Source organism: Herpailurus yagouaroundi, unplaced genomic scaffold, assembly GCF_014898765.1.
Source record: "Herpailurus yagouaroundi ecotype Mexico unplaced genomic scaffold, PumYag 250, whole genome shotgun sequence".
In the NCBI taxonomy this organism is placed as follows: domain Eukaryota; kingdom Metazoa; phylum Chordata; class Mammalia; order Carnivora; family Felidae; genus Herpailurus; species Herpailurus yagouaroundi.
Genome location: NW_024412467.1, coordinates 2,263,547 through 2,288,020, shown reverse-complemented (window position 1 = coordinate 2,288,020; position 24,474 = coordinate 2,263,547). Strand labels below are relative to the sequence as shown.

Below are 24,474 nucleotides of genomic sequence, written 5' to 3'. Positions count from 1 at the left end.
GTTCATGCTCTGTCTCTCTCTGTCCCAAAAATAAATAAACGTTGAAAAAAAAATTAAAAAAAAAAAAAGAAAAAAAAAAGAAAAAAAAATGTTTAATTTTGAGACAATGCGAGAGACAGAGCGCGAGCAGGGGAGGGGCAGACAGAGGGAGACACGGAATCTGAAGCAGGCTCTGGGCTCCGAGCTGTCAGCACAGAGCCCGATGCAGGGCTCGAACTCACAAACCATGAGATCATGACCTGAGCCGAAGACAGACACTCAACTGACTGAGCCACTCAGGCACCCCCCTGCCCTTTTTTTTTAAGTTTATTTATTTATCTTCAGAGAAAGAGAGCCAGGGCGGGCACAGAGAGAAGGAGAGAGAATCCCAAGGAGGTTGTATGCTGTCAGCACAGAGCCCGACACAGGGCTTGAACTCACAAACCGTTAGATCGCGGCCTGAGCTGAAACCCAAAGTCGGATACTTATCCGGCTGAGCCCCCCCGGGCGCCCCTCAATACTGGTATTCTGGTCAATAGGAAAGTCCCTCGTGAAGTTGGTTGACTTGAGCCAGTCCTTGCTACGTCGAACATTCCAGTTCATTGACGGGCTTCTTCTATCCTTGGCTTCGGAATGGGTACTTCACAGTATCATTTATTCCTGACTATAATTCTGCAGTAGGCATTATTACCCTCACTTCATGGATGGGAAAACCAAGATTCAAGAGCGTTAATGTGACTTGTCCAAGGTGGTGTTTTAAACAGCGATGTTTGTGACAATCTGTTATACGGCAGCAGATGACCAACACAGAAAGAGCAGTCTATTAAAATATGAATATGTTGTGGTCACTCTCCTGCTTAAAACCCTGTATTCCCCATTTCATAGGGTAAATCCCAACTGCATACAAATGCTCCCAAGTCCTTGCAGCCTGGGGTCCCCCCCCTTACTAAGCTCCAGCCACAAGGGCTTTCTTTCAGTTCAGTAAACAAGCCTGAGCCACTGCTCAGAGAGGTCTTCCTTGCCCGCCCACGTCTCTAAGTATATCCTTCCCTCTACTTATTCTTTTTTCAAAATCCTCTTTTTTTTTTTAAGCACTAATTATAAATTGTAATGGTCTGATTTGCCTTTTTGCTCGTTTCTTGTCTCTCTTTCCCCGGCCCGTGAGATCATATGGACGGAGAGCATTTCTGTCTTAGGTGCCGTATCCCCAGCACAGGGCAAGAGCTCGGTACCTTCCTCCCATTCTGGAGCACTCCTTCTTCTTGGTGGGTCCTTCTGTTTCCCTTGTGAACCCTGCCCTTCCCGGCAGCCTCTGTCCATCTTTGTAATCTTTGCCCCCGTCCCCATATGGGAAACTCATCAAGATTCAGTTTAAACAGTCCAGTCTGTTTCTGCTTTTCCCGGGTCCCTTGTCCCCCTTTCCTGCTGTCCTCACCACAGAACTGTCACAACATCTTAGATCTTAGCATCCCTGGACATGCAGTGCCCCTTGTACCTTGGGTTGTAGCTATTTGCGTAGAGTCTGATGCTTCCAGACATTTCTGCATTTACCTCACTCTGGACAAGAACACCTGGAGAGGAGCACAGAGGTGCAGTAGGAATTTGGGGAGAAAGGAGTAAAGAGCTATTGCACGTTAGCCTCGGTGCTGATAGGGCTGTGCGGTGGGGGGGGCGAATATCCACCCTTGGGGATGGTAGACTTCTCATCTCCCCCCCCATACTCGTCCGCTCCTGCTGCCGTAACAAAATCCCACGGACCGGGGGGCTTAAAGGACAGACATTTATTTCCCCACAGCGCTGGGGGCTGGAAGTCCAAGATCAAGGTTCTGGCTGATGTGGTTTCTGGGGAGGACTCCCTTCCCCACTTGCCGCAAGCCATCTTCTCCATTCCGTCCGCACACCGTCTCTCCTCAGTGCGTGTGCAGAGACAGCAGTGAGCTGTCTGGTGTCTCCTGCACGAGGACACTCGTCCTCGTGCATCGGGCTCCACCCTCACGACCTTATTTCCCTTCAACTACTTCCTTACTCCAAATACAGCCAGACTGGGAGCGAGGGCTTCAACATGGGAATCTGGGGGAACACAAATGTCCAGTCCACGACACCCCCTTCCCAACTCCCTGCCTTCCTGATGAGGCACGGGGCGGTTGTAGACGTCATACAAATTCTATGGGGGTGGGGGGGAGCGGGCGGAGGATGAAAAGAAGGATCGGCATGGTCTCACTTGAGCCGACAACAATCCCTTTTTCTATTACTGTCCCCATTTGAAAGATAAGAACGCTGATGCTCTGACAGGTTGAGAAAGTAACATGGTGGCGGTCACGAAGGTGGGGCTGCTACTCACAGTCAGAGGTGATACACACTTGGCGCTCTGTGTGCTCTAGGACATTCTACTCCCCACCCCGGTTTCCCGCTTTGGGCTTGGGTATGTTGCTGGGCCTTGGGTGTGCGGGTGGGGGCAGGGCTGGGCACATTCAGAGCTAGAGGCCAGGGGACTGGGAGAGGCACGGAGGGACTGGGCAGCACAGGTCTACACAAGCAGGACACAATCCTTAGTGGAGTGTCTAGTGCGAATCCCAGAGCCCAAGGGCACATAACCAGATCGAGTCCGCACCAGGACCAAGGTCTCCCGGTGCGTAGTCCGGCCACCTTCACACTCCCTCTCCAATCACTGCCCCTGCTGTGGTCACTCCAGGGTTCATTCCTAGGTGGTTATTTCCCCTGTCTCCCCACTCTCTCTGTTAGAACACCACCTCCTTCTTCCTGGGATCCCTATGATAGCCTAACCAGGATGCTTCTATCTCAAGACGTCACTGATGCAAGCATTCGGAGACTCCTTGGTTGAGCCCTTGTAAGTTCGTCCAGGGACACAGCGACTCCCAGAGCTGGTCCGGCACTGGGGGTGGGGATATTAGAGAAAACTCTGCTAGTTGTGGGACTTTACATCACTCTTTCCTGCCAGTGGAGAGACACGGTTCTCCTAGGGGAGAAAGAGTTTGACACAGACATCCCCCTCCCCTCCACTGATGTCAGTTCTAACTGAAAACACCCCAAGGTACCAGAGAGAGCTGTTGTTTCAACTAAGGGCAGGAGACACGGAGGGGGACACGAAGGTAACCCATCTCGTGGAGCGGGGCATGAGGACACTGTAAATAACTGGGGTGGGTGTTATGAGAGAAGAAGGAGTACGGATGCTATGGGAACAGCGATTATTTCTGGTTCCATAAAACAGGGCGTTTGAACTTCAGCAGTACTGACAGGGGTCTCTTTCAATCACTGAATTTTATCCTGCTTTTCCCTCATGGGCATTGGTTCAAGCCAGGCTTGGGTTGGGGAATGGCATTGGCCCAGCCAGCCTGGGGGTTCTTTCTGCCATCAGTCCATCCTCGTAAACACACAGTTCCTTAGGGAAAGCAGAGGAGCATCTAAAAGGCAACCAACTTATTTTCCGGACTTAACGATTCAGATAGTTAATACAGAACTCGGAGCACGCCCGGAGACCCACTGGGGCCACTAAGCGACACTGATGGAAGGTGTCGGAGATTCCGTGACGTCTAGTGACCCCTCTCCATTTACACTCCTCTATATTCCTTCTGCCCATGATGCTAGTGCATTCTGGCTTCTCCTCTTGGTCCAGGGGGTAGCCAGATACACGTGAGATCTAAACTCTCTTCATAAATGTGGTGCTTAGTATCCATGTGGACAGCAGATCTAACATCCTGATTTCGGAATTCCTTCTCTACTCTTCTGACCTTCCTCCATAGGCATCCGACCACCCAAGTGCATGGCCAGATCACGGCTTGGAAGGCTGCCAGCCCTAAGATTCTTGAACCCCTTCCTTATACTGTAACTCTCTTACCCCCTGCCTTGCTCACATCTGCTGAATTCTTCATTTGCTGCTCTGATCAATCTTTCTGTATTCCTTTTTGTTTTTCATTTGCTAACTTAGGAAGTGCATGAGAAGCACTGTGGGGAGGAGTTTAAAGTGCAGATTTTCGAGTTACCCTCTCTCCCGTTCCAATTTAATCATTAAAAACAATTTTTTTAACGTTTATTTATTTTTGAGAGACTGAGAGAAAGAGCAGGCGCGGGGGAGGGGCAGAGAGAGAGAGAGAGAGAGAGAGAGAGAGAGACAGAGACAGAGACAGAATTTGAAGCAGGCTCTAAGCTCTGTGGGGCTCAAACTCATGAGCCGTGAGATCATGCATGACCTGAGCCAAAGTCAGATATTTAACCGACTGAACCACCCAGGAGCCCCTCCAATTTAGTCATTTTAACAGGCGCACGGACAACTCTGGTGCCGTTGTCTCAGAAGGCACTGTTCTGGATATGACCCAAGCAGGTGCCCAGTGCACTTGGCACTATAGTGTGGTTCTAGAAGCTTCTTCAATACACCCCACCACCCTTAGGGCACTGCTGGCCCTGAGTTTGGCTCTTCCAGCTATGCTCTGTGTCCAAGGAACAGCCCTGTAGAGAGTCTCGGACTTGGTGACGCTTAGGTTCTATTTTGGTTCTGCCAATAGAAAGCTCAGGGCAGATCTTGACCTTTGAAATCTCAGTGTCCTCACCTGTCAAATGAACAGTTTGCCAAGCGTCCTTTCGGCTCTGACATTTGACATTTTCTGCTGCCACAGTTTTTGCTCGAATTTCCCACTGCCTGGAAATTCTCTGCTGAGAATCACCCATCGCTTTTTCTCTGACCTTTGATGTTTGTCTCTAGAAATCCTGCCTCCCCTATGAAGCTCCGTTCACACACCGCCTCCTTCATGGAGCCTTCCCTGGCCCGCCATGCTGTCCCTGCATTCTCCTGGAAGTACGGTGGCCCGTGAGCACAGACCCAGTCACATAATTTCTTTCCGTTACAGATCTTTGGTCCGCTTCTCCTCGTTAGTGCCTATGTCCCTTGATGTCGGGAACCATGCTGCTGTCAGTAGTGGAAGCTTTGTATTAACGGGTGTAGAGGACAGTCAGTAAACACCGACCGTGGAATGACAGCATAGCATGGGCCCTGCTGGCTTTCGTCACCGTTTCCCCCGGAAAAGAGCATAATATGCCCGCATTGATTGATGCCAGAACTATACCTACAGAAGCACGCTTCAGCTCGACAGATGACAGCCGGGTCCTGCTGACTGCTTTCTGAACTGCAGAGAGCAAGACCCCATTTTCCTTTGCCCGTGTCTGGTACTGATGATAAGGTTCTCAAGGGAGCAGACGTCTCAGGCTGTGGTTTCCTCACCACTGTCACACGTATCTGCTTGCACAATGGGAAACGTGTTTGGCCAACGTCCTTAGCGTTTGAGTGCGTCCCAGGAATGAATGTCTCAGGGGTGCTGAAATCAGGCCTATGCACTTGGGCATCTGATCGCGACCCTCCACCCACCTCCACCCCTGCCTCTAGCTTCCACACCAGGTGACCTGGAAGGCGATGTGGGTAGGAGGTAGTGAGCAGAATGTTTCCCGGCAAGAAACAAAATGTGCCCTAAAGGTAGCCAACAATCCCCTTCTATCCAGAAATTTGAGATTAGATGCTCAGACATTATGTTACAGCGGGACATAATTCTCTGCTGTAATATCATTTGGATTAAAAAATTTTTTTAAATATTTATTTCACTTTTGAGAGGGACACAGAGACAGAGCATGAGTGGGGGAGGGGTGGAGAGAGAGACAGAGAACTGAAGCAGGCTCCAGGCTGTCAGCACACAGCAGGATGTGGGGCTCGAACCCATGAACATGAGATCATGAACGGAGCCAAAGTCAGACGCTTAACTGACAGCCACCCAGACACCCCCGTTATAATACCATTTGGACCAGCAGTTACCAATTTTTTGGTCTCAGGACCTATTGCACAATAACATAATCTAGACTAGTCATTTTATACTTTACATAATATGTATGTATATGTGAGCTATATACATATATGTATATGTATGTACACACACACACACACACACGTGTGCACATAACATAATCTAGGCGAAATCCCTTTACGTTTAACAAAATTATTGAGAGTGGTGCCTGGCTGGCTCAGTAGGTAAAGCATCTGACTCTTGATCTCTCAGGGACATGAGTTCAAGCCCCACGTTGGGTGTGGAGCCTACTTAAAAAAAAAAAAATTACGGAGGACCTTAGGGAGCTTATGAAAGAGTGTTGGGAAACATTAGCGGTCCTCAGACCGCATATTGAGAAGCTCTGATCTACCCTGACCAACATTTTGGCAGAATGTTAACTTTGCAAATTCCTAGAGCCACAAATACTTTAACACTGAAGGTAAACAGTATACATTTAATTCACTAAATGTTATTGCACAAAGATGTTAAAGTATAAAATAATTTTAAAATGGCTGCAGAAGTGATTGGAAACCATCAGTACATATGTGTAGACATAATGCTAGGCATTTGATATGGGAGCTTTCTTGAGGGTTCTAAATGGACTCACTTTATAGTAAGTCTGCCCCCTTTTCCTCATTAGCAGGGGAGCCATAAAAGAAGAGGTTTGTCCTTAAGGTTCTCCAAGGTGATTTATTTATTTACCTATTGTAAATAGTTGCCTATTGATGATTGAAAAAAATGTAAAATCTGCTTGTATTCATGTTTAAAAATTCTTCTTTTTTAAAATATTATTTATTTTGAGGCAGAGAAGAGAGAGAGAGCGAGCGGGGAGGAGCAGAGAGAGAGAGGGAGAGAGAGAATCCCAAACAGACTCTGCATTGACAGAGACGGGGCTGGACCCACAAACCATGAGATGACGACCTAAGCCCAAAACAGGAGTCAGCCGCTTAACCAACTGACCCACCCAGGCACCCCTCAAATTCTTCCTTCTGCAGATCACTCGTTTAGTTGTTTTCATGTCCCTTTCCATTTTAGGCCAGAGCCACTGTTGCACAAGACCCTGTTCAATCCCTTTCCTTCTTACCGCCCCAGTTATGCAAAACACCTTCCCAGACGTCAGTCCCTCCCTGATTCGAAGAGTGAGACTGTTAACGACAGGAGGGGACTTCAGGAGGCAGCACAGGCCGGGAAGCCACGTTATCGAACGCTCTGCAAAGCCTCGCCATCGTCACGGACATTAATTGGGAGTCCAGTTCGGTCTGAACCAGGTCCCTGTGAGCTGAAGCGAGCGGTCACCACTCCTGGAGCGCTGGTAGAGCGAGCTGCAGCGTGTGGGACAGCGGGGGACGCAGGAGAAAACCCCGAGGACCAGGCAGGTGCTCTAGACCCCGCTCGTGGGCTCCCAGCTGCCGGGCGGGAAGGCCTGTGTTCCTTCCTCCAGGCCTGGAAACCATTCGCCACCCTTGCTAGCTTCCGGGTCCACGCCTCTGTCCTTCCTACGTCACCGTTTCACAGCCTACGCCCCCCACCCCAACGCACATTTTACCCAAAATCAGGATCATCCCCCACTCCCCACCCGGTTTCATCTTGCAGAGGTGAGAGTGGAAATCCGACTCCCCAGGCACAGCTGGCTCAACCCATAGAACCTTCTTTGGCAGCAGGAACCCGGCCTGGCCCCGTGTCCCTGCTTCCCTTCTTTGCTCACACTCAATCCACGGCTCCAGCGGCTGTGGATGGGGGCTGTGACGCCAGGACAGAGCGTTGTCCCCCTCCATAATTAGCCAGGCAGCAAGGCTGCTGCAATGTCCCTCCGTTGACAGTGCTCTTGAACCGAATAAATTATTCACGCCACCAAAGTGTAATTGGCTGCCACGTTCAAAATAGGTCATTCACACTCAGGCTGCTGGAGGCGAAGATTTCGCGGCGATGGCAGCAAATCCGAGCGCTTAGGTTTAAGCAAATCTCCAGAGAAAGTGGCTTCTCCAAGCAACCCCCCCCCCCCTTACATATCTTTCATCGAATCCTGGTGACATTCATTAGCGGCAGCGTGAAGAGGCTGAAACAGCTATCTGCAGGCAGGCTGGGGTGCCCGGGGTGCGGGGTGGGGGTGGAAGGCTTTGTTCAACCTCTTCCTGCGCTGACGCTTTCTCCGTGAGCCTCAAGGGGCTCCTTGGGGAAAAGCAATGTGAACACGTGCTCGTGTTTGTTCTTTGCGCCCAAGACGGTGGCCAAGTCAGAAGGAGGACGTAACCGCTGGGCACCAGCAGGTTTTAGAAGCGTGAATGTACGTGCACGGGCCTGTCTGAGGAGTGCCTCTCAGCCCCGGGTGAGAATTCAAGGTCAACAGCTGTGGCTGCGTGCCCCTGCGTTTCAGGTCCGAATTCACAGACATTTGGGCCCCTTTGCTGCTCAGAATACACTTGCCCTCTTGTTGGCATAGATGTATCATTCTGCTCAAGTGCCTGCTGGAGTCCAAATATTTGACCAGCTATTTGAGTGTTTGGAGAGTTGCTCGTGTGTTGATGCGTTCCTTTAATGGTTTTTGAGGATGCCACAGATGATCTTACAGGAGGAAGAACATTTCCCCCCAGGATTAGAACCAAGAGAAGCGGTTGAACATGTAGCTTGGGGGATTTGACTTCAAATGAAAGCGATTGCGCTGGTTGCTGGCTCTTGACTGAGAAATGGATGTGTCACTGAGAAAAGCTGATAAATCTCCTTGGGGAAGGGAAAGAAGAGAGGAGTTTAGCAGTGGCATTGACCCCTCGTCCGCCTTCTGTCAGGAAGATAGACTGGAAATCTCTTCAGGTCTCCTCCGGCAGAGATTCTACGCATGTGTAGCCTCGGAGCAAGACGGAGAGAAATGCAAGCGTTTCACTTGGTAAGCGTGGCACCCAATGTCAGGGGCCACGTTTGGACGCGCCTCCACGACTGTCAGCTTCCCAAGGGCATCAAGCTCTCGCCTTCAAATACGCACCTGCAGGAAGTCTGCCCTGATCACCCAGCCCTTCCCCTCTGATCTGCCTTTTAATCTCCCTTTCGTGTTTGTAAACACCTCGTATTGCGTTCTTGAACTCCTGGTTTTATGGAACAGCCTGTATAGGATCCTCTTAAGCTAGAGATGTGTCTGTGAGTAACTTTCAGTTATGCAGATGCCGCTCTATTGTCAACGGTGCCACAGATGTTTCCTGAGTGCCCACTATCCTGGGGCCTTGGAGTGGGACTTCGTCAAGTCAGCCACTATCTACATACCATGAATGTCACTGTCCCAAACTGGGCTCCCGATCCCCGGCCATGGCCTGCTCTTCCGCACCTCCAAGCCCCCTCCTCCGGCAGCCTTCCTCCTCTGAGTCGAGAGCCCCGTGATCCTTCCAGAGGCTTGGGCCAAAGCCTTGGAGTTAGCCTCGCCAACTTCCCCCCGCCCCTCACCTCCAGAATTAGCTAGTGTCAGGCCTGGGAAGGGCCCCGTCAGCTCTCTTCTGGAATATCTCAAGTCTCCCAAGTGGCCTCCCTGCCTTTGCCCTCCAAGCCCCCGCCTTTATTTTCAAGACAACAGTCAGAATGATCCTTTTGAAACGCAAATCAGATTATGGCGCTTTGCTCAACACCCTCTAAAGTCTTCCATCCCCACAGAGCAAAACCTCAGACCCTTACAAGGGCCTGGAGGACTTTACAAGGGCCGGACCCCCCCCCCCCCCCCCCCGGCCACCCCTGGATCTCATCTCATCTTCCGCCGCTCTCTGCTCGTGCACGTTGTGCTGCAGCCACGCCGCCCCCGGCTCCTCCTAGAACACTCTGCCCCAGAAGTGCGGCACAGACCTACAGTTCATCAAGCCTCTGGGTCTTTGTCCGCAAAGGCCTCCCTGACCACCATGTTCTATCCTTCTCAGCCGGCACTCAATTTTTCTTCATAACGCTTCTCTCCTATGACACATCCTATCTTTACTTGCTTGTCTAGCGTCTGGCCGCCTTTCACTACAACACAACTTCATGAGGGCTGGGCTTTGTTATATTTCACTGCTGGCCCGGGAGCCAATGAGAACTGAACCTAGCGCATGGTAGACATTCAATACATTTTCTCTAAACAGCCAAAAAAGTAAACCTTATATGCCTCCATAGTTCATAACCTCCTAAGGGGGGCTGCCTCTTCTGATGATTGCGACTCCTTTCAAGAGCTTCCTCAGGAAGTGCTCATCTCAAAATATATTTACGCAGAGATTCTAAAAACTGATTCCCAACCAGGCAGAAACTGGTGGAAAGAATTCCCATACCCGACTCTTACACATTTGTTTCGAAGAGCACAGTCTTTCTAGGATTGTATCAGGTACGCCCAGCCGTGGTCAGAACCCGCTCCCCGGAACCACTTCTGTCTCTCATGGAACTTCCGTCCCTACGTTAAATTTATGCGATTCAAGAAAAGGCAACTGTTCTGCAGACTTTCAGGAACCACCTGGTACTTCGCTGTCTTGTTTGTTTGTTTTAGTGTAGCTATTCCTAACTCTTTTTTAAAACAATGTGGAGATATATACATGTGGTAAAATACACAGAAGACTAACCATCTTAATAATGAAGGGTACAGCTCAGTAATATGGAATACGTTCGCGCTTTCTGCCACCCTTCTCCAGAGCTCTCTTCATCCTGCAAAACTGAAACTCTACCCTTAAACAACCCCCGATCCCCCCTTCCCTGCCCTTGGCTACCACCCTTGCGTTTTCTGTTTCCAGAAATTTGACTATTTTAGATCATATAAGTGGACTCATACAGTATTTGGTGGGGTGTTATTTTATTTTTGTAACTGGCTTCTTTCACCTAGCTAATGACCTCAGGGTCATCTATGTTACAGCCTATTTCGGAGTCTCCTCCTTTTTTATGACTGAATAATATTCCAGTGCATGTAGACCACATTTTGTTTGCCCATTCAGCCGTCAATGGACATTTGGGTGGCTTGCACCTTTTGACTATCGTGAATAATGCTGCTATGAACTTGAGTGTGCGAATATCTCTTCAAGACCCTGCTTTCAACTCTTTTGGAGGTGTACCCAGAAGTGGAATTTCTGGATCATCTGATAATTGTCATTTTTTGAGGAGCTGCCATACTGTGTTCCATAGCGGCTGCACCATTTTACATTCTCACCAACAGCGGACAATGGCTCCTTGACTGCTTTTAACAACAAGATATTCTCCCTTCCAGCAAGTTAGAACTACTCAACGCTGCCCAGTAGAGCTAAATATTCCTGCTGCTTCTCATGCTTAGCAACCAGGAGCCGAGTGGTCCCACTAAATGTGCATAAGTGTGTGGGGTGGTGCTTTTCCCTCACTCCTTCATGCCCGTTTTGAAAAGGCTTCCTTGTCCTCCAATTAACATGCAGCCTCAGTGGACACACACTGGTCTGCATTACAGACAAAAGGCCATGGACAAGAGCCAGCACTGTTTTGGAATGATCAAAGCTCTGCTAATCCCGTGTAATCTTCTCATGTCAAGGTAATGTATTTCCACTCGTGGTTTCTTCGAGTGATTCCGCCCATGATGAACTGGGAGACTTGGGGTGATGTGGGGGGAAGAGCTGAGAATAGGACTGGAGTCATGCTCACACAACAGTCGTTCCTTACCAGGAGTTCCCAAGGGTTCCAGACCTTGGACACATGTGAACCCAAAGAGTCAAATGGGGAGAAAAGTCCCTTGAAGTGATGCAGAGGTATATAGGTGGAAAGGACCCAGGGTGCCTGGGTGGCTCAGTCCGTTAAGCGTCTGACTTTTGGTCAGGTCACGATCTCAAGGTTGGTGAGTTTGAGCCCCGTGTAGGGCTCTGTGCTGACGGCTCGGAGCCCAGAGCCTGCTTCAGATTTTGTGTCTCCCTCTCTCTGCCCCGCCCCCACTCGCACTCTGTCCCTCTCTCAAAAGTAAATAAACATTAAAAAAAATAAGTGGAAAGGACCCTGGACACCCCCTGTGTGCTACTTTCTTTCACCTCATTCAACAATGGGCCGGGAGAACATGTCGCTAGTCCCACTGTGTCTCCTGCTTGAGTGGTATTGCCTTCTCTGGCCTCCCCAACCAGGGCACCCTGTCTGTGACTTTGCCTTGGACCACAGATTTTTTCCATCATCCTTCCAGTTGGTGTTACAGAGCAGTGCCATATGCTGACATATATTCTCTTAAGAAGAATATTTAAAACAATGAAAGGGGAATAGAGCTCCTCTTAAATGGGGGTTGAAAAATGCTAAGACCTTCCCAGCACATGGGAAAAGGGGAAGCGCTGGTGGGAGACACAGTTAAGAAATCAATGACCCCAAGAGGCAACATGGTTTGGAATTTTGGTAACATTGGCTTTTTCTATGAAGAGCCATACAGCAAATATTTTAGGCTTTGTGAGTCAAGAGGTAAAAACAAGGAAATTATGTAGATACCTCCACCACATAATGAGAGAAAACAAAATCATCACATATTTTTATTGACAAAATTTAAAATGTAATAAGTGAGTACTTTTTTTTGTTTCGCCATACTGGTCTGCTTAGGAGAAGAATGGAATTCTTCTTCTTTGGGATAACATTTCACCTAATTGGAGTTCAGTGTTTAGTGTTCCCCGTCATCAACTCAATTGCAAATGTTCTTCTGTAAAAACCATTCTTTTCTTGGAGGCTGTGCGCAGAAACAGGCAGCAGGCTGGGAGTAGCCTGCAGGCTGTAGTTTGGTTGACTTGACTTCTGAGTAGGTCAAGATGGGGTGGAGGGCCACTGACTCACTGCGTGCGGTTCTCAGCGTTGCCTAGTAGGTTGTAAAGGTGTAAGCACCTGTCTTTCTGAAGTATCAGGAGTGTTAGGAAGATGCATGGGGCTTTGTCCTCTCCTCTTCGCTGTAGCCTGTGTTGTAACAGAATGTGTTGCTTTTCTCATGCAGATGACGATGCTCTTGACCCACCATCATCTGTCTCTCCAGGAGTGGGGAGGATTTGAGTTGACCCATCACTAGTCTACCCTGCCACAGCGGGTACAGCCTCTGCCCTCAAGGATCAGTTATGTGCACTGGTCATAACTTTCAGTGAGTGGTGCTCAATCAATATTTGTTGATGAGTTCACAGCAGGTTGATCGTATTAATTGTTCTCTAACCCATGTAGAATGATTATTGAGCAACCGAGCTAACATTTGTTCTCCTGTGCATGTGTGTGCACATTCACATATTTATAAAAAAAATATACACAAAGAGATCACCACAGTTTCTTCCAGGAGATTTTATCATTGAAAATATTTTAGGGGCGCCTAGGTGGCTCAGTCAGTTAAATGTCTGACGCTTGGTTTCAGCTCGGGTCACGATCTCTTAGTTTTGTAGTTTTGAGCCTCACATCGGGCTCTGTGCTAACAGCATGGAGCCTGCTTAGGATTCTCTCTCTCTGTCCCTCCCCTTCTTGGGTGTATACACACACACATACACACACACTCTCTCTCTCTCTCAAAAAAAAAAAAAGAAAGAAACTATTTTAAAAAGCAATGGAAATAAGAACCAAACAAAACGCCACTAGAAGGGATGTTGTAGAAGCTTCACTTAACTGCTATCCTGAAATATTGTAACATGTATGTAATTCAAATTCCAATGGATGTTATCCTTAAATTAGAAATGTTTTAACAAATAAAGAAAGCCTAGCCTTTCTAAGATTACCGAGATGGGGGAGACAGTGTGCCCTGTTTACTGCAAGTAAATATTTATCCGGGAAATAGAGACTGTATATTATTATAAATACTGGTAGAGACATGATTTCTGATGTCCAGACTTCCTGGCCAAGGCAAGGGGACTCTCTCCACAAGAAAACTGCCGTAGCGTATATTACTCTTTAATACTTAAAGAATTTTCAGAGGGAGACCAGACTGGCTAACAATAAACAAAATGGGTAGGAAGTCACATACTTATTCTGTGCCACATGATGGGGTTATTCTGAGTTCTGCCTTGGTTACACGGTGGAGATCAGAAAGCAGCCAGGCTTGTTAGTTCATGAGCCAGACGCACCTTTGTATTCCCAGGAAAGCATTTGAAATGCACTGTCTAAATAACTCTGCTCTCATCAGCTTGTGTCTTTGTTGATCACAGGCAGTAGGAGAAGAAGGGAATTGCATAGACCTGGGAGGCTGGGGCATCAGTTCGATAATAACTGACATTTACATAGTAAGCCCTTAATGGTTTCCATTACCTCATACATTGTCTCCTTTAACTTCACAGCAATTTTCCCTGGAGGTGACCATTACCATCATCATCATCACCAAGACCACCACCGTGGCTGCCACGGTCATCACCACCACCATCATCATCACCATCATGATGACCATCATCATCACCATGACCATCACTATCACCATCACCATCATCACCCCAACATCATCCTTATCACCATTATTATCATCATCCCTGTGTGGAAGAAGGTAAATGAAGCTTCCGAATGGATAGGTAACTTTCCTAAAGTCAAACTACTAGTAAATTGAAATAGATCTCGAGTCCAAAAATTTTGCTCTTTCTACTATGTTACCTGCCCTCAGTTTTGAAGTCTGAATAGTAACAACCAAAGATTTAAAAATAATGGTGGCTTCAAATTCTAAGCAAAGTACTTAATATAGCAATATGGCCAGAAAAGGGGTTTGGCCCCCTGCTAGAAGCTGTTTGCAGGGCAAGCATACAGTTTTACACACGGAGTTTAGATCCTTCAAAATAGCCATGTTTTCTGAAAAAGATTTTTCATCGTGCTTTTTAAGACTTAGAATTTGAGCTTAAGTTTCAGTTTTTAGGGATACCAATGGAGATTAAAAGGGAGCTGAACATGTCACACTCCAAAGACATCCTTGGTACCCCTCACTATATCCACCAGAAGCTGAAGGAGAAGGTGTGTTTTTCCTAATATTTCAGTCATATAATTTATCTGAAAGTGGTTAAAAGTGCCTTCCACAAATCACGTCTGCATATTTGATTCTCGGACTTATTTTTTTTCAAATACCATCTATCAGTTCATTGTGCTGTTACAGATAGGAAGAAAAATCCCACCACGGAAAATATTTTCATATTTTCTCTTTCTCAGAGTTTCCTGAATGCCAATTTATAGAGAAAAAAACTGAATACAACTGCTCAGCCAGCTGACTCAAACTGTGATCTAAAAGTCAAGTTACTTTCTTCCTGTTTCTTAGCTCATTACATCTTAATACTGAATGGATGGTTTAGAATGAAGTCAAGAGGGAGAAGGGCCCGGCTGGTTTTCCCCTGTTGCTGTTTGAGTTGTAAAGTATACATATTTAAACTTTTAACCCCAATGATACAAAGACTAAGAAGGAAAACACTGCAATGAGAAGATGGCACCATAATCTCATCACTTTCGAGAAGATGGATCTTGTTCGTTCTTCTATTTAGAAATGTTCATTTCCTAGGGTTACAATTCCTAATACAGCAGAAGATAAAACACCCTCAAGATGTCTTCTCTGTCTGCTAGGTTATCTATTACTGAAAATCTTTACAAAGTTGACAGGGTTCTTTTTTTTTTTCCCCCCTCCCTCAATTGGGAAAACAGGCATCTCGTGCCTCTGAAAGTTTACATTTTTCTCACTTTTATATTTCAAGGCCCGCGATTCTTACTTTGAATCCATCACTGACCTTTAAGGGTCTTCTGCCTGAAGCGTTTGCTCAGCGAGGTAAAGCATGAAAAAGTGTAAGATGTGGAAAGTCCACGTGTGAGAGATACTGACAGAAGTTATTAATTTGCCCCCCATAGTAAAACTGGCCTTTATTCCCGCCCTTTGCTGTCCCGGCATGGGTCAAAATCTTTCTCTTAAAAATATCTAAACTTGATCAAGTAGATTGTTCTTTTTCCTGGAAGGGAAGTTCTAGATGCATGATGAGAAATGTTCTGTCTACATAGCACAAAGGGGTTTTTTCAGCTTAAATAACCTGGTGTATCTGCCAACAAGGATCGAACACTTCAGATTCTCATCAGATGCCTCCTTCACTCCAGGTTGGACACATGCTGTCGAATCATCACCCTCATACTCAGCCAGGGACAGCCACGTTTCAGCCTCCCCAGAAACCAACCCCCAGTACAGCCTGGAACGTACTGAATAGGCCAACATCCCACCGGCACCTGCGCATTTGGTTTCATTTTTTCTCCATCTTCCTTGCTTGCTGAGACCGGTCACTATTTTTTTTTTCCCCCTTCCTCTCTAACTCTTCTCTGTCCTGGCAGCTGAGATAGTCATTGCAATTTGACTCAGCGAATACCTCTTCCTTCTGTAAAACCTCTTCTGAAATCCACTGAATCATAAACATCTTTGTTCAACATCACAGCTGCCTGGCAAACAATCAATAGGCAAAATGTAGCCGTCCAAAAATAAATGAGAAGTTGAATGAGCGGACACTCGCTGAGCAAAATAAAACGCGTGAGGAATAGTCAACTGGAGAAACCACATCTCTAGTGAACATGTTGACTTGAGTAAGTCAAGTGACTTCTATCAAGGAGGGAGGGCAATACTACCAATTTATTTCACTGTTTTGGCCATAATAACTACACATTTCTTTGCTTCAAAGCATTTTTTTTTTTTTTTTTGGCTACACAGACAACGGGTATGCTCATAACGTTTCGCTCTCATGTCCTATAAAAGATATACGTGAGCATATCTTATACCATTCCTAAAAAGACTTGGCTGGCTGCCTCATAAAGATATTAGATAAGCATTTAAAATGCTTTATTTTGGGGCGCCTGGGTGGCGCAGTCGGTTAAGCGTCCGACTTCAGCCAGGTCACGATCTCGCGGTCCGTGAGTTCGAGCCCCACGTCGGGCTCTGGGCTGATGGCTCAGAGCCTGGAGCCTGTTTCCGATTCTGTGTCTCCCTCTCTCTCTGCCCCTCGCCCGTTCATGCTGTCTCTCTCTGTCCCAAAAATAAATAAACGTTGGAAAAAAAAATTAAAAAAAAAAAAATAAAATGCTTTATTTGTGCCATTGGGCCCCTTTGGCTTTGGCCTGATCTAAATAGGTCACTGTGAGGTCACTCGAGACCATAAATCAAGAGTGGGGAGGGGGGGTGGACATGTGGTTAAAACAGCCTGCATAGCTTTCGGGCGAGGTGCTATTTTCGTTTGTCCCTGAAATGACACCATCCATTTGGCACCAAAGAAAGCTTCCTAGACACCTATGGGAAGGGAATGTTTTGCAATAATCCAAGACATAGGTCACAGAGGCATGAGTTACCACGGGGAGGTCTGTGTCGGCTCCGGAGCCGGTGGTGACAACGTAGGAAAACCGACTTCCCCAGCGAAGCATTTATCCAGGACCGTGAGGAGGGGGACCTGACCCAAGCCGACTCGGCAAATCACGACAGCCAAGAGTGACCGGCTGTTTTCGACTCTGGAGACTAGGGCAACCTCTTCCTGGCCGCTTTCTAATCCCACATGAGAACCCCAGGTACGGACTCTCGGAGGAAGGTCCAACATAGCTGATTAGCAATTATATTCATACAACGTAAAATGTGGCATAACCAGACAAAAAGCTCCGCCTCCTCCCGGCCGAGATGCGTATCTTTACGTTCTATCTTTATGTTCGTATTTTTATGTTCCATCTCCTAAGACTTTTTCCACAGAGGGCATGACTTCACCAGACTGAACTTTTAGGGTTTATTGCTTTTGTACGTATTGGGAATTGAATCCCTTCTTCCTTTCTTCTTTCTCTTAATCTTAGAAAGGGCACGTGTGATTCAGTAAACAACATCCAAATATGCCAGATTAAATAGACTGCGTTGTTGTCGACCTATTAAAAAGTATCTACCTCGGCTTCGTTAAGCAGTAAAGACAGAGAGTCAGCATCCGCTCTACTTACGGTTCTTGTTTTCTTTTTCTTCGATAAATCTTTTGTTTTCTTGCTCTCTCTAAAGCTGCAATGCCTTTTGAAAGGGAAAATGTGCTAATTGACTTGGCTTGGGGAAATGAGAGAGGTTGGGTTCAAAGTGAGTGGAATTGCTTCTTAAATATCTGCCGGTCTGCTTAAGAGCAACAGACGGCTAGGGGCGCCTGGGTGACTCAGTCAGTCGAGTGACTGACTTTGGCTCAGGTCGTGATCTCCGGGTTCATGAGTTCGAGCCCCGCATCGGGCTCTGTGCTGACCATGCACAGCCTGCTTCGGATCCTCTGTCCTCCTCTCTCTCTGCCCCTCCCTGCCCCTCCCCTGCTCATGCTCTCTAGAAGAAATTTTAAAAAAATGAGTGCTCTCTCTTCTGTCAGCTCATCTGCGTCTGGGAGGGGTCCCCTCCTTTGGGAAGGTTGAGAGCTTTCTTAGACACAGTGATCCAGGATGGGAAATTTTCTCATGCTATGCTGCCGTGTTCCAGCTCCGAAGAACATTTGAAGGTCTGGCAAAAGCTTTGCCGTTCCCTGCGGTCTTTCTAGAAGCAAGATCTTATGAGGCATGTGAGTGTCCTGGGGAAAAGGAGCCCGAGAAATATTTTGCACGCGTAACTGAGACCCCGTGGTGTGTTATTATTCTATCCATTGCACTTGACGGCAGATTACTGAGCAGGGCTGAAAACAGGGCAGTGACTTGTGGTTCTGAGGAAAGTGGCAGCTACAGCTTTAACTTGGGCCAAGGAATAATTTCGGCTGCTGAACCAGGCACTGACCACCACCTGGGGAACTGTTTCCTCCCACACGCGAATTCCGTGCTGTTCCTGAAAGCTGGCCAAGGGCCTCCACTGTGCACGAGGCTTTTTTCTTTTTTCTGTTATCACTATTATCACCACCATAATTGCTAGAGTTATCATGACTATTATTATCCATCCAGCTAGGTTCTACTAACATACACCAGCCTAATTGTCAAGAAGGCACAGTGACAACACAGATGAAGCCCTTTAATTTGATAAGTTTGAAATAATGACGGGAAAAGAGCATCTGATTCCACTGACTGATTTTTCAATACCTTGGTAATCAAATCAATCATTTCCCCCCAAGAAAGAACAAAGTCTACCTGGTAGTAACCAATTTCTAAAAGGCAGGATGGTGTTGGGGTTATTCGGAAAACCAACCTGAGGCATTGTGTGTGTGTGTGTGTGTGTGTGTGTGTGTGTGTGAGAGAGAGAGAGAGAGAGAGAGAGAGAGGGAGGAGTAAATATAGAAATATTGGGGTTCCTGGAGGGTAGGTAGATTACTGCTTCTCTCTCTAACCATTTGCAACTCTCCCCTAGAACAGAACAGAATTATACACCAATGCTTCTCACTTCTGTGAACCTTAACATCTTCTTTAACCACAGAAAACAATAGCTGAAGCAAACAGGATTTCAGAAAGGCAGTTAAAAAAATATTGTGAGCATGACTCATTTTTTTTTTTTGTCCAGGTCCATAAATCTAAATGGATTTATATATACTTTTAAGCAAGTGGACCTAAATTCTAAATTTGTGTCCCTTTAGGGGGAAAGGGTTCTTTAAACATGTGTCCATTGCAAGGAAATATGGTTGCCTTAGTAACGAGCTCCTGGGCATTTTCCTTCCGTTATGTTAGAGAAAACTCATTGTACCGAAAGCTTTCTGCTTTCGTAGGCAGGCTAAATGAGCCAAAAGCTTGGGTGATACAGAGCAAGCATGAATTCTTCTAGGTAGATGTATGCCGCTGTGCAGAGAAGATTGAGCGATAGAATGCTGGAATTTTTAAAACCGAAATCTTACAGTATGTGTCATCGGCCCTCTTGTTTTAGATGAAAGGTAAGACTCAAAGAGATGAAATGATGTCCAGGACCCCACACGCTTGTGACGGCAGGGGCAGAGCTCCAGGTGAGCTCCTAGCAACCTGCCTGATGTGTTTTCACCATATCATAACCTCTGAAAAGTTGCTTATAGGCTGAAGTTCTTTTTTTATTTTTATTTTTTTTAATTTTTTTTTCAACGTTTATTTATTTTTTGGGGGACAGAGAGAGACAGAGCATGAACAGGGGAGGGGCAGAGAGAGAGGGAGACACAGAATCGGAAACAGGCTCCAGGCTCCGAGCCATCAGCCCAGAGCCTGACGCGGGGCTCGAACTCACGGACCGCTAGATCGTGACCTGGCTGAAGTCGGACGCTTAACCGACTGCGCCACCCAGGCGCCCCTGAAGTTCTTTTTTTAAATTTAAATCCAAGTTAGTTAACACGTACTGTAATACTGATTTCAGGAGGAGAATTTAGTGAGCCATCACTTCTATACAGCACCCAGTGCTCATCCCAACAAGTGCCCTACTCAATACCCATCACCCTTCTAGCCCATCCCCCCACCTCCCACCAGAAACCCTCAGTTTGTTCTCTGTATGTAAGAGTCTCTTATGGTTTGTCTCCCTGTTTTTTTCTTACTTTTCCTTCCCTTTCCCTATGTTCATCTGTTTTGTTTCTTAAATTCCACATGTGAGTGAAATCATATGATATTTGTCTTTCTCTGACTGACGTATTTTGCTTAGCGTAATACATTCTAGTTCCACCCACATTGTTGCAAATGGCAGGATTTCGTCCTTTTTGATGGCCAAGTAGTATTCCACTATAGATGGCTACCACGTCTTCTTTATCTGCCCATCAGTTGATGGACATCTGGGCTCTCTCCCTACTTTGTATAAACTGAGTTCTATAAATAAGTCTTAGGCTGACCCAACGTGTACAAAAACTGTTCTACATCACCTTGTAGCCTCTCTATAAACCCATTTTTGTGACTACATAGTAGGAACGAGTATTTACTGAGTACTTACTATGTTGTGGGCGCTATTCCAAGCACTTCCCTGTAACTGGCTGTGAGGTTTGTACTCCAGTAAAAAAATTTTTTATGTTTATTTTTTGAGAGAGAGAGACAGAGACAGACAGAGTATGAGCGGGGGAGAGGCAGAGAGAGAGGGAAACACAGAATTCGAAGCAGGCTCCAGGCTCCGAGCTGTCAGCACAGAGCCTGACGTGGAGCTCAAACCCACGAACCGTTGAGATCATGACCTGAGCTGAAGTCGGACGCTTAACTGACTGAGCCACCCAGGTGCCCCTGTATTCCATTTTATCAGTGAGTAAACTGAGGCACAGAGCGACGAAGTAACCTGCTCAAAGTCACAGAGTAATTCAAGTGGCAGAAGCCAGGCGGTTTAACTCAACAGCTGGGCCCCCTGTTGACTGTCACTCCCAACAGAACTTGCTTAAATGAGTCACCCGCCAGACAAACGCTCGCATAAACTGGCCAACATGAGCCATAGCTTGGAGTACTGAATAAAAATAACACCGGACGTTGGAGTTAGAAGCATTCTTTCTCTCATCTTTGGAGATGAAGTTAGGTGAGAAATTGAGCCCAGAAAGTATAAAGCATATCACGGGTGAAGTGCAATGCAAACATTATGAACCTATTTTGAAGATGGTCTACAACCCAGTAGCTAGTACTGTGCCATTTTACCACTGAGGAAACTGAGGTTCGGTGTAGCAAGTTAAAGGACTTGCGTAAACCACAAAAGTAGTTCATGGCAAATGAGAATTTCAATCTGAATCCTGACTCCCAACCTGACTCTTCACCATGCTTGTTGAAGCTGAAGAACTCACCTTAATAACCCTGCATCTTCGTGGGAGAGCTCCTACAGGTCACCAAGCCCTGCTGTACTGACATCTCAGCCCTCCCTGGGGGGGGGCACACATAAACTGTAATGCAGTGCATTGGACTATAGATGGCGCTCATTAGCACCACAGTTACCCGCAAAAGCCTCCCTTTCAGGGAAGGAAATGTGGCCTGGGCGTTTTGGGGGCTGGGTGAAAAATGACCAGATTGTCCAGTCTAGGTTTATTTTCCTAGTTGTGAGCCTTTTTATAAGTCCTGATGGGAGTAAATATCTGAGGCCAAAGTTCAAGTGGCTCTAAATAGCTGTCATCAAAGTAAAGCAACGGACTGAGTTTGGCAAGCACCAACGAAGCTTGAGCTGGTATTCTTAAACCCGATTTCAGTTATGATGCAATTCCCATCAGGATTTTAAATATTTCTGAGGCCAGAGAAAAATAACATAAAGATACACTGAAACACTCAGAGTGTCCCCGAGTCCACATTACCATTTATTTCGACTATTTCAAATTCTAGAAAAGCTCTCACCTGTGGCCCATATCATTGGTAGCATTTGAACAAGACACCTGTAGGTTACTAGATTGGCTAATGAAAATCACAACCCTTACCCCCACCCCACAGGTCTGCTCGTGGAAGAGCCATGAAGTAAGAGGGGAGACCCATATGGTACCAGTGGGTATTAGAAGCTAGCATCCCAGCCTGGAAGAAGAGGAAGAGGGCATCGACACCTGGGGTGCCAAATGTGTCTGAGGAAGAGAAAATGATCCAAGGGGAGAGGGAGAAGGGGGAGAGGCAGCGAGTGCAGATCAAAGCAATATGGTACCATGGACAACCATCCCTGGTCCACTTGTCCAGCTGCTAAGGTAGCAAGCTGGGTGCAAAGCGCCATGACAGCTGTCCCTTAAGGTGTTAGCACAGAAGAGGGACAAGAGACATAATCTAGTACTACCTTCTTCCCTAAACTAAACCTTTATCGAGTCATGACTTCCAAAAACAAGACATTTGGAGGAACCATTCAACTCCCTCATCTCCTGCTTTGCCTGGTATTCACTGGTGCCCAGATGATATCCACAACCACCAGGATGCTTTCAAAGTACCCAAGCTGGGCAAAAGTTCCAAAGCGAAGCAAAGTAGACCGGAATGGTTCCTGCCAGAAAGACGTTTACCTTCACCAAAAATGTCATCCTCTTCCTCGCCCGGGAGCTCCTCGGGGTCCAGATACTGCATCTTGGAGAGGGCGGCAGTCAGCGGGTGACGGCAGGTGTGCAGCCAGGACCGTTCCCACCACCACAGTGCGCAGGGGCAATTTCCTCTCTGAGGGTTGCAGAAGCCCTCAGGGAAGGCAGCTTCCGCATCTGCCCTCCGAAAGCAGCTTCATTCATATGAATAGGCTCCCTGAGCCTTTCCAAGCCTGCATGCCAGGTGGGGTAATTCTCACCCCCCCCACCCCCCCTAGAAGAAAGAACTTCTTTTGGAAGGGGGCTGCAGATCCGGTTGGGTCTGAACACAGATAGAACTTAAAGGCTGAGCGCAATGGATTCCTTCAGAGCGACAACTTTCATGTTTTCTTAAGGAGGAAGGTGAGCTTTCAACTTTCGTACTTATGAATTCGAACACAATGGTCGTGTTGAAAGAGACGGGGTTCACGTTTCTCCTATCTTGGTTTTGCTTCGGTGACAATTTATCTGAAAGCAAAAGCCACTGCGCTGCACCAAAGAGGCACCGGCAGGGACGCAGCCTCGGTTTCACTCCGAAGAAGTTGCCTTTTTCCTTTTTGCAAACCTCTTGCCTTTGGGGCTGAGAAACTCTGTTCCAGCCCAGCTCAGCACACATCTGGGCTCTTAGCGGCTCAATTCAATCTGTGGTCACGCAACAGAGAACTAGTTTGGTTCGAATGACTTTCATTTCACCCTATTTACCCAGCCTGGGTCTTCAGAAGACTTTATCGCTAAAGAAGAAAGAAGAAAATGTGACTCAAAAGGGCAGCTCCTCCCAGAGGCAGGAGTAACGAGTGTGCTTTCACAAGAGTGTGGGGGCGGGGGCTGGCATCGCCATATGGAACCCCCCAAAGTGTGCTACGTTCTCCATGGCTATTCAAACACCAACCTGAGTGATACTGCGATTTCATGGGGGGGGGGGGGGGTTGCCAGAGCTCTCCATCGTGTTGCAAGACCTCACAGATGGTCAGAAGCCCAGAAAATGCAAACAGAGATAATGGTGAGGAGTTGGTAGCCCCCGGTGTTTACTTCCGGCAACTTTATTTCCCGAGTAGGGTTTTAAAACAAATAAATAAATAAATAAAATTTTAAAGTTTATTTATTTTGAGAGAGAGGCAGAGAGCGCGAATGCGGGAGGGGCAGAGAGCCAGGGAGGGAGAGGATCCCAAGCAGGCCCAGCACTGTCAGCGCACAGCCCAACCCGGGGCTCGATCCCATGAACCGTGAGAGCGTGACCTGAGCTGAAACCAAGAGTCAGTCGCTCAACTGACCGAACCACCCAGGCGCCCCAAGAATATATTTTTGATAGACTTTTTCTTAGAGCAGCTTTAGTTTCACAGCAAAATCGAGAGGCAGTAACGGTTTTCCCATATGCACCCTGCCCCCCCCACATCCACACCCTCCCCCACTGCCACCCCCCACCGTCATCCCCAGCATCCACCGTCAGAGAGGCACATTTGTTACGACTGGTGCATCTACACGGACACGTCATGATCACTCAGAGTTCGGAGTTTACCTTCGGGTTCACTCTTGGTATTGTACACTCTGTGGATTTTGACAAATGTTTAACGACATGTATCCACCATTATAGTATCATCCAAAGTAGTTTCGCTGCCCCCCAAATCCTCTGTGCTCTGCCTGTTCAGGCATCCCTCCCACCTACCTCCTGGCAACCACTAATCTTAAAATACTGTCTCCCAAGCTCTGCCTTTTCCAGAATGTCATATATTTGGACTTACACAGAACAGAGACTTTTCAGACTGGTGTCTTTCACTTAGTAATATGCATTTAAATTTCTTCTATGACTTTTCATGGCTTGGTAGGTCATTTCTTTTTTTTAATTTTATTTTTTATTTTTTAAAATTTACATCCAAATTAGTTAGCATCTAGTGCAACAATGATTTCAG

At 47.0% G+C, this 24,474-nt stretch overlaps 1 protein-coding gene across 5 annotated transcripts in view; it reads right to left on the bottom strand.

Moving 5' to 3' along the window:
• RIPOR2 (RHO family interacting cell polarization regulator 2) overlaps positions 1–24,474 on the bottom strand; it is a 232,636-nt gene that overhangs the window by 96,992 nt on the left and 111,170 nt on the right. Inside the window, exon 1 of one of the 5 annotated variants that reach the window (XM_040460447.1) lies at positions 22,517–22,734. The exons of the other annotated variants lie outside the window; for them this stretch is intronic. Within the exon in view, the coding sequence (XP_040316381.1) occupies positions 22,517–22,577 (61 nt within the window). The 5' untranslated portion in view covers positions 22,578–22,734. Of the gene's footprint in view, positions 1–22,516; positions 22,735–24,474 lie in introns of those variants that run through there. 5 annotated transcript variants of the gene reach the window in all.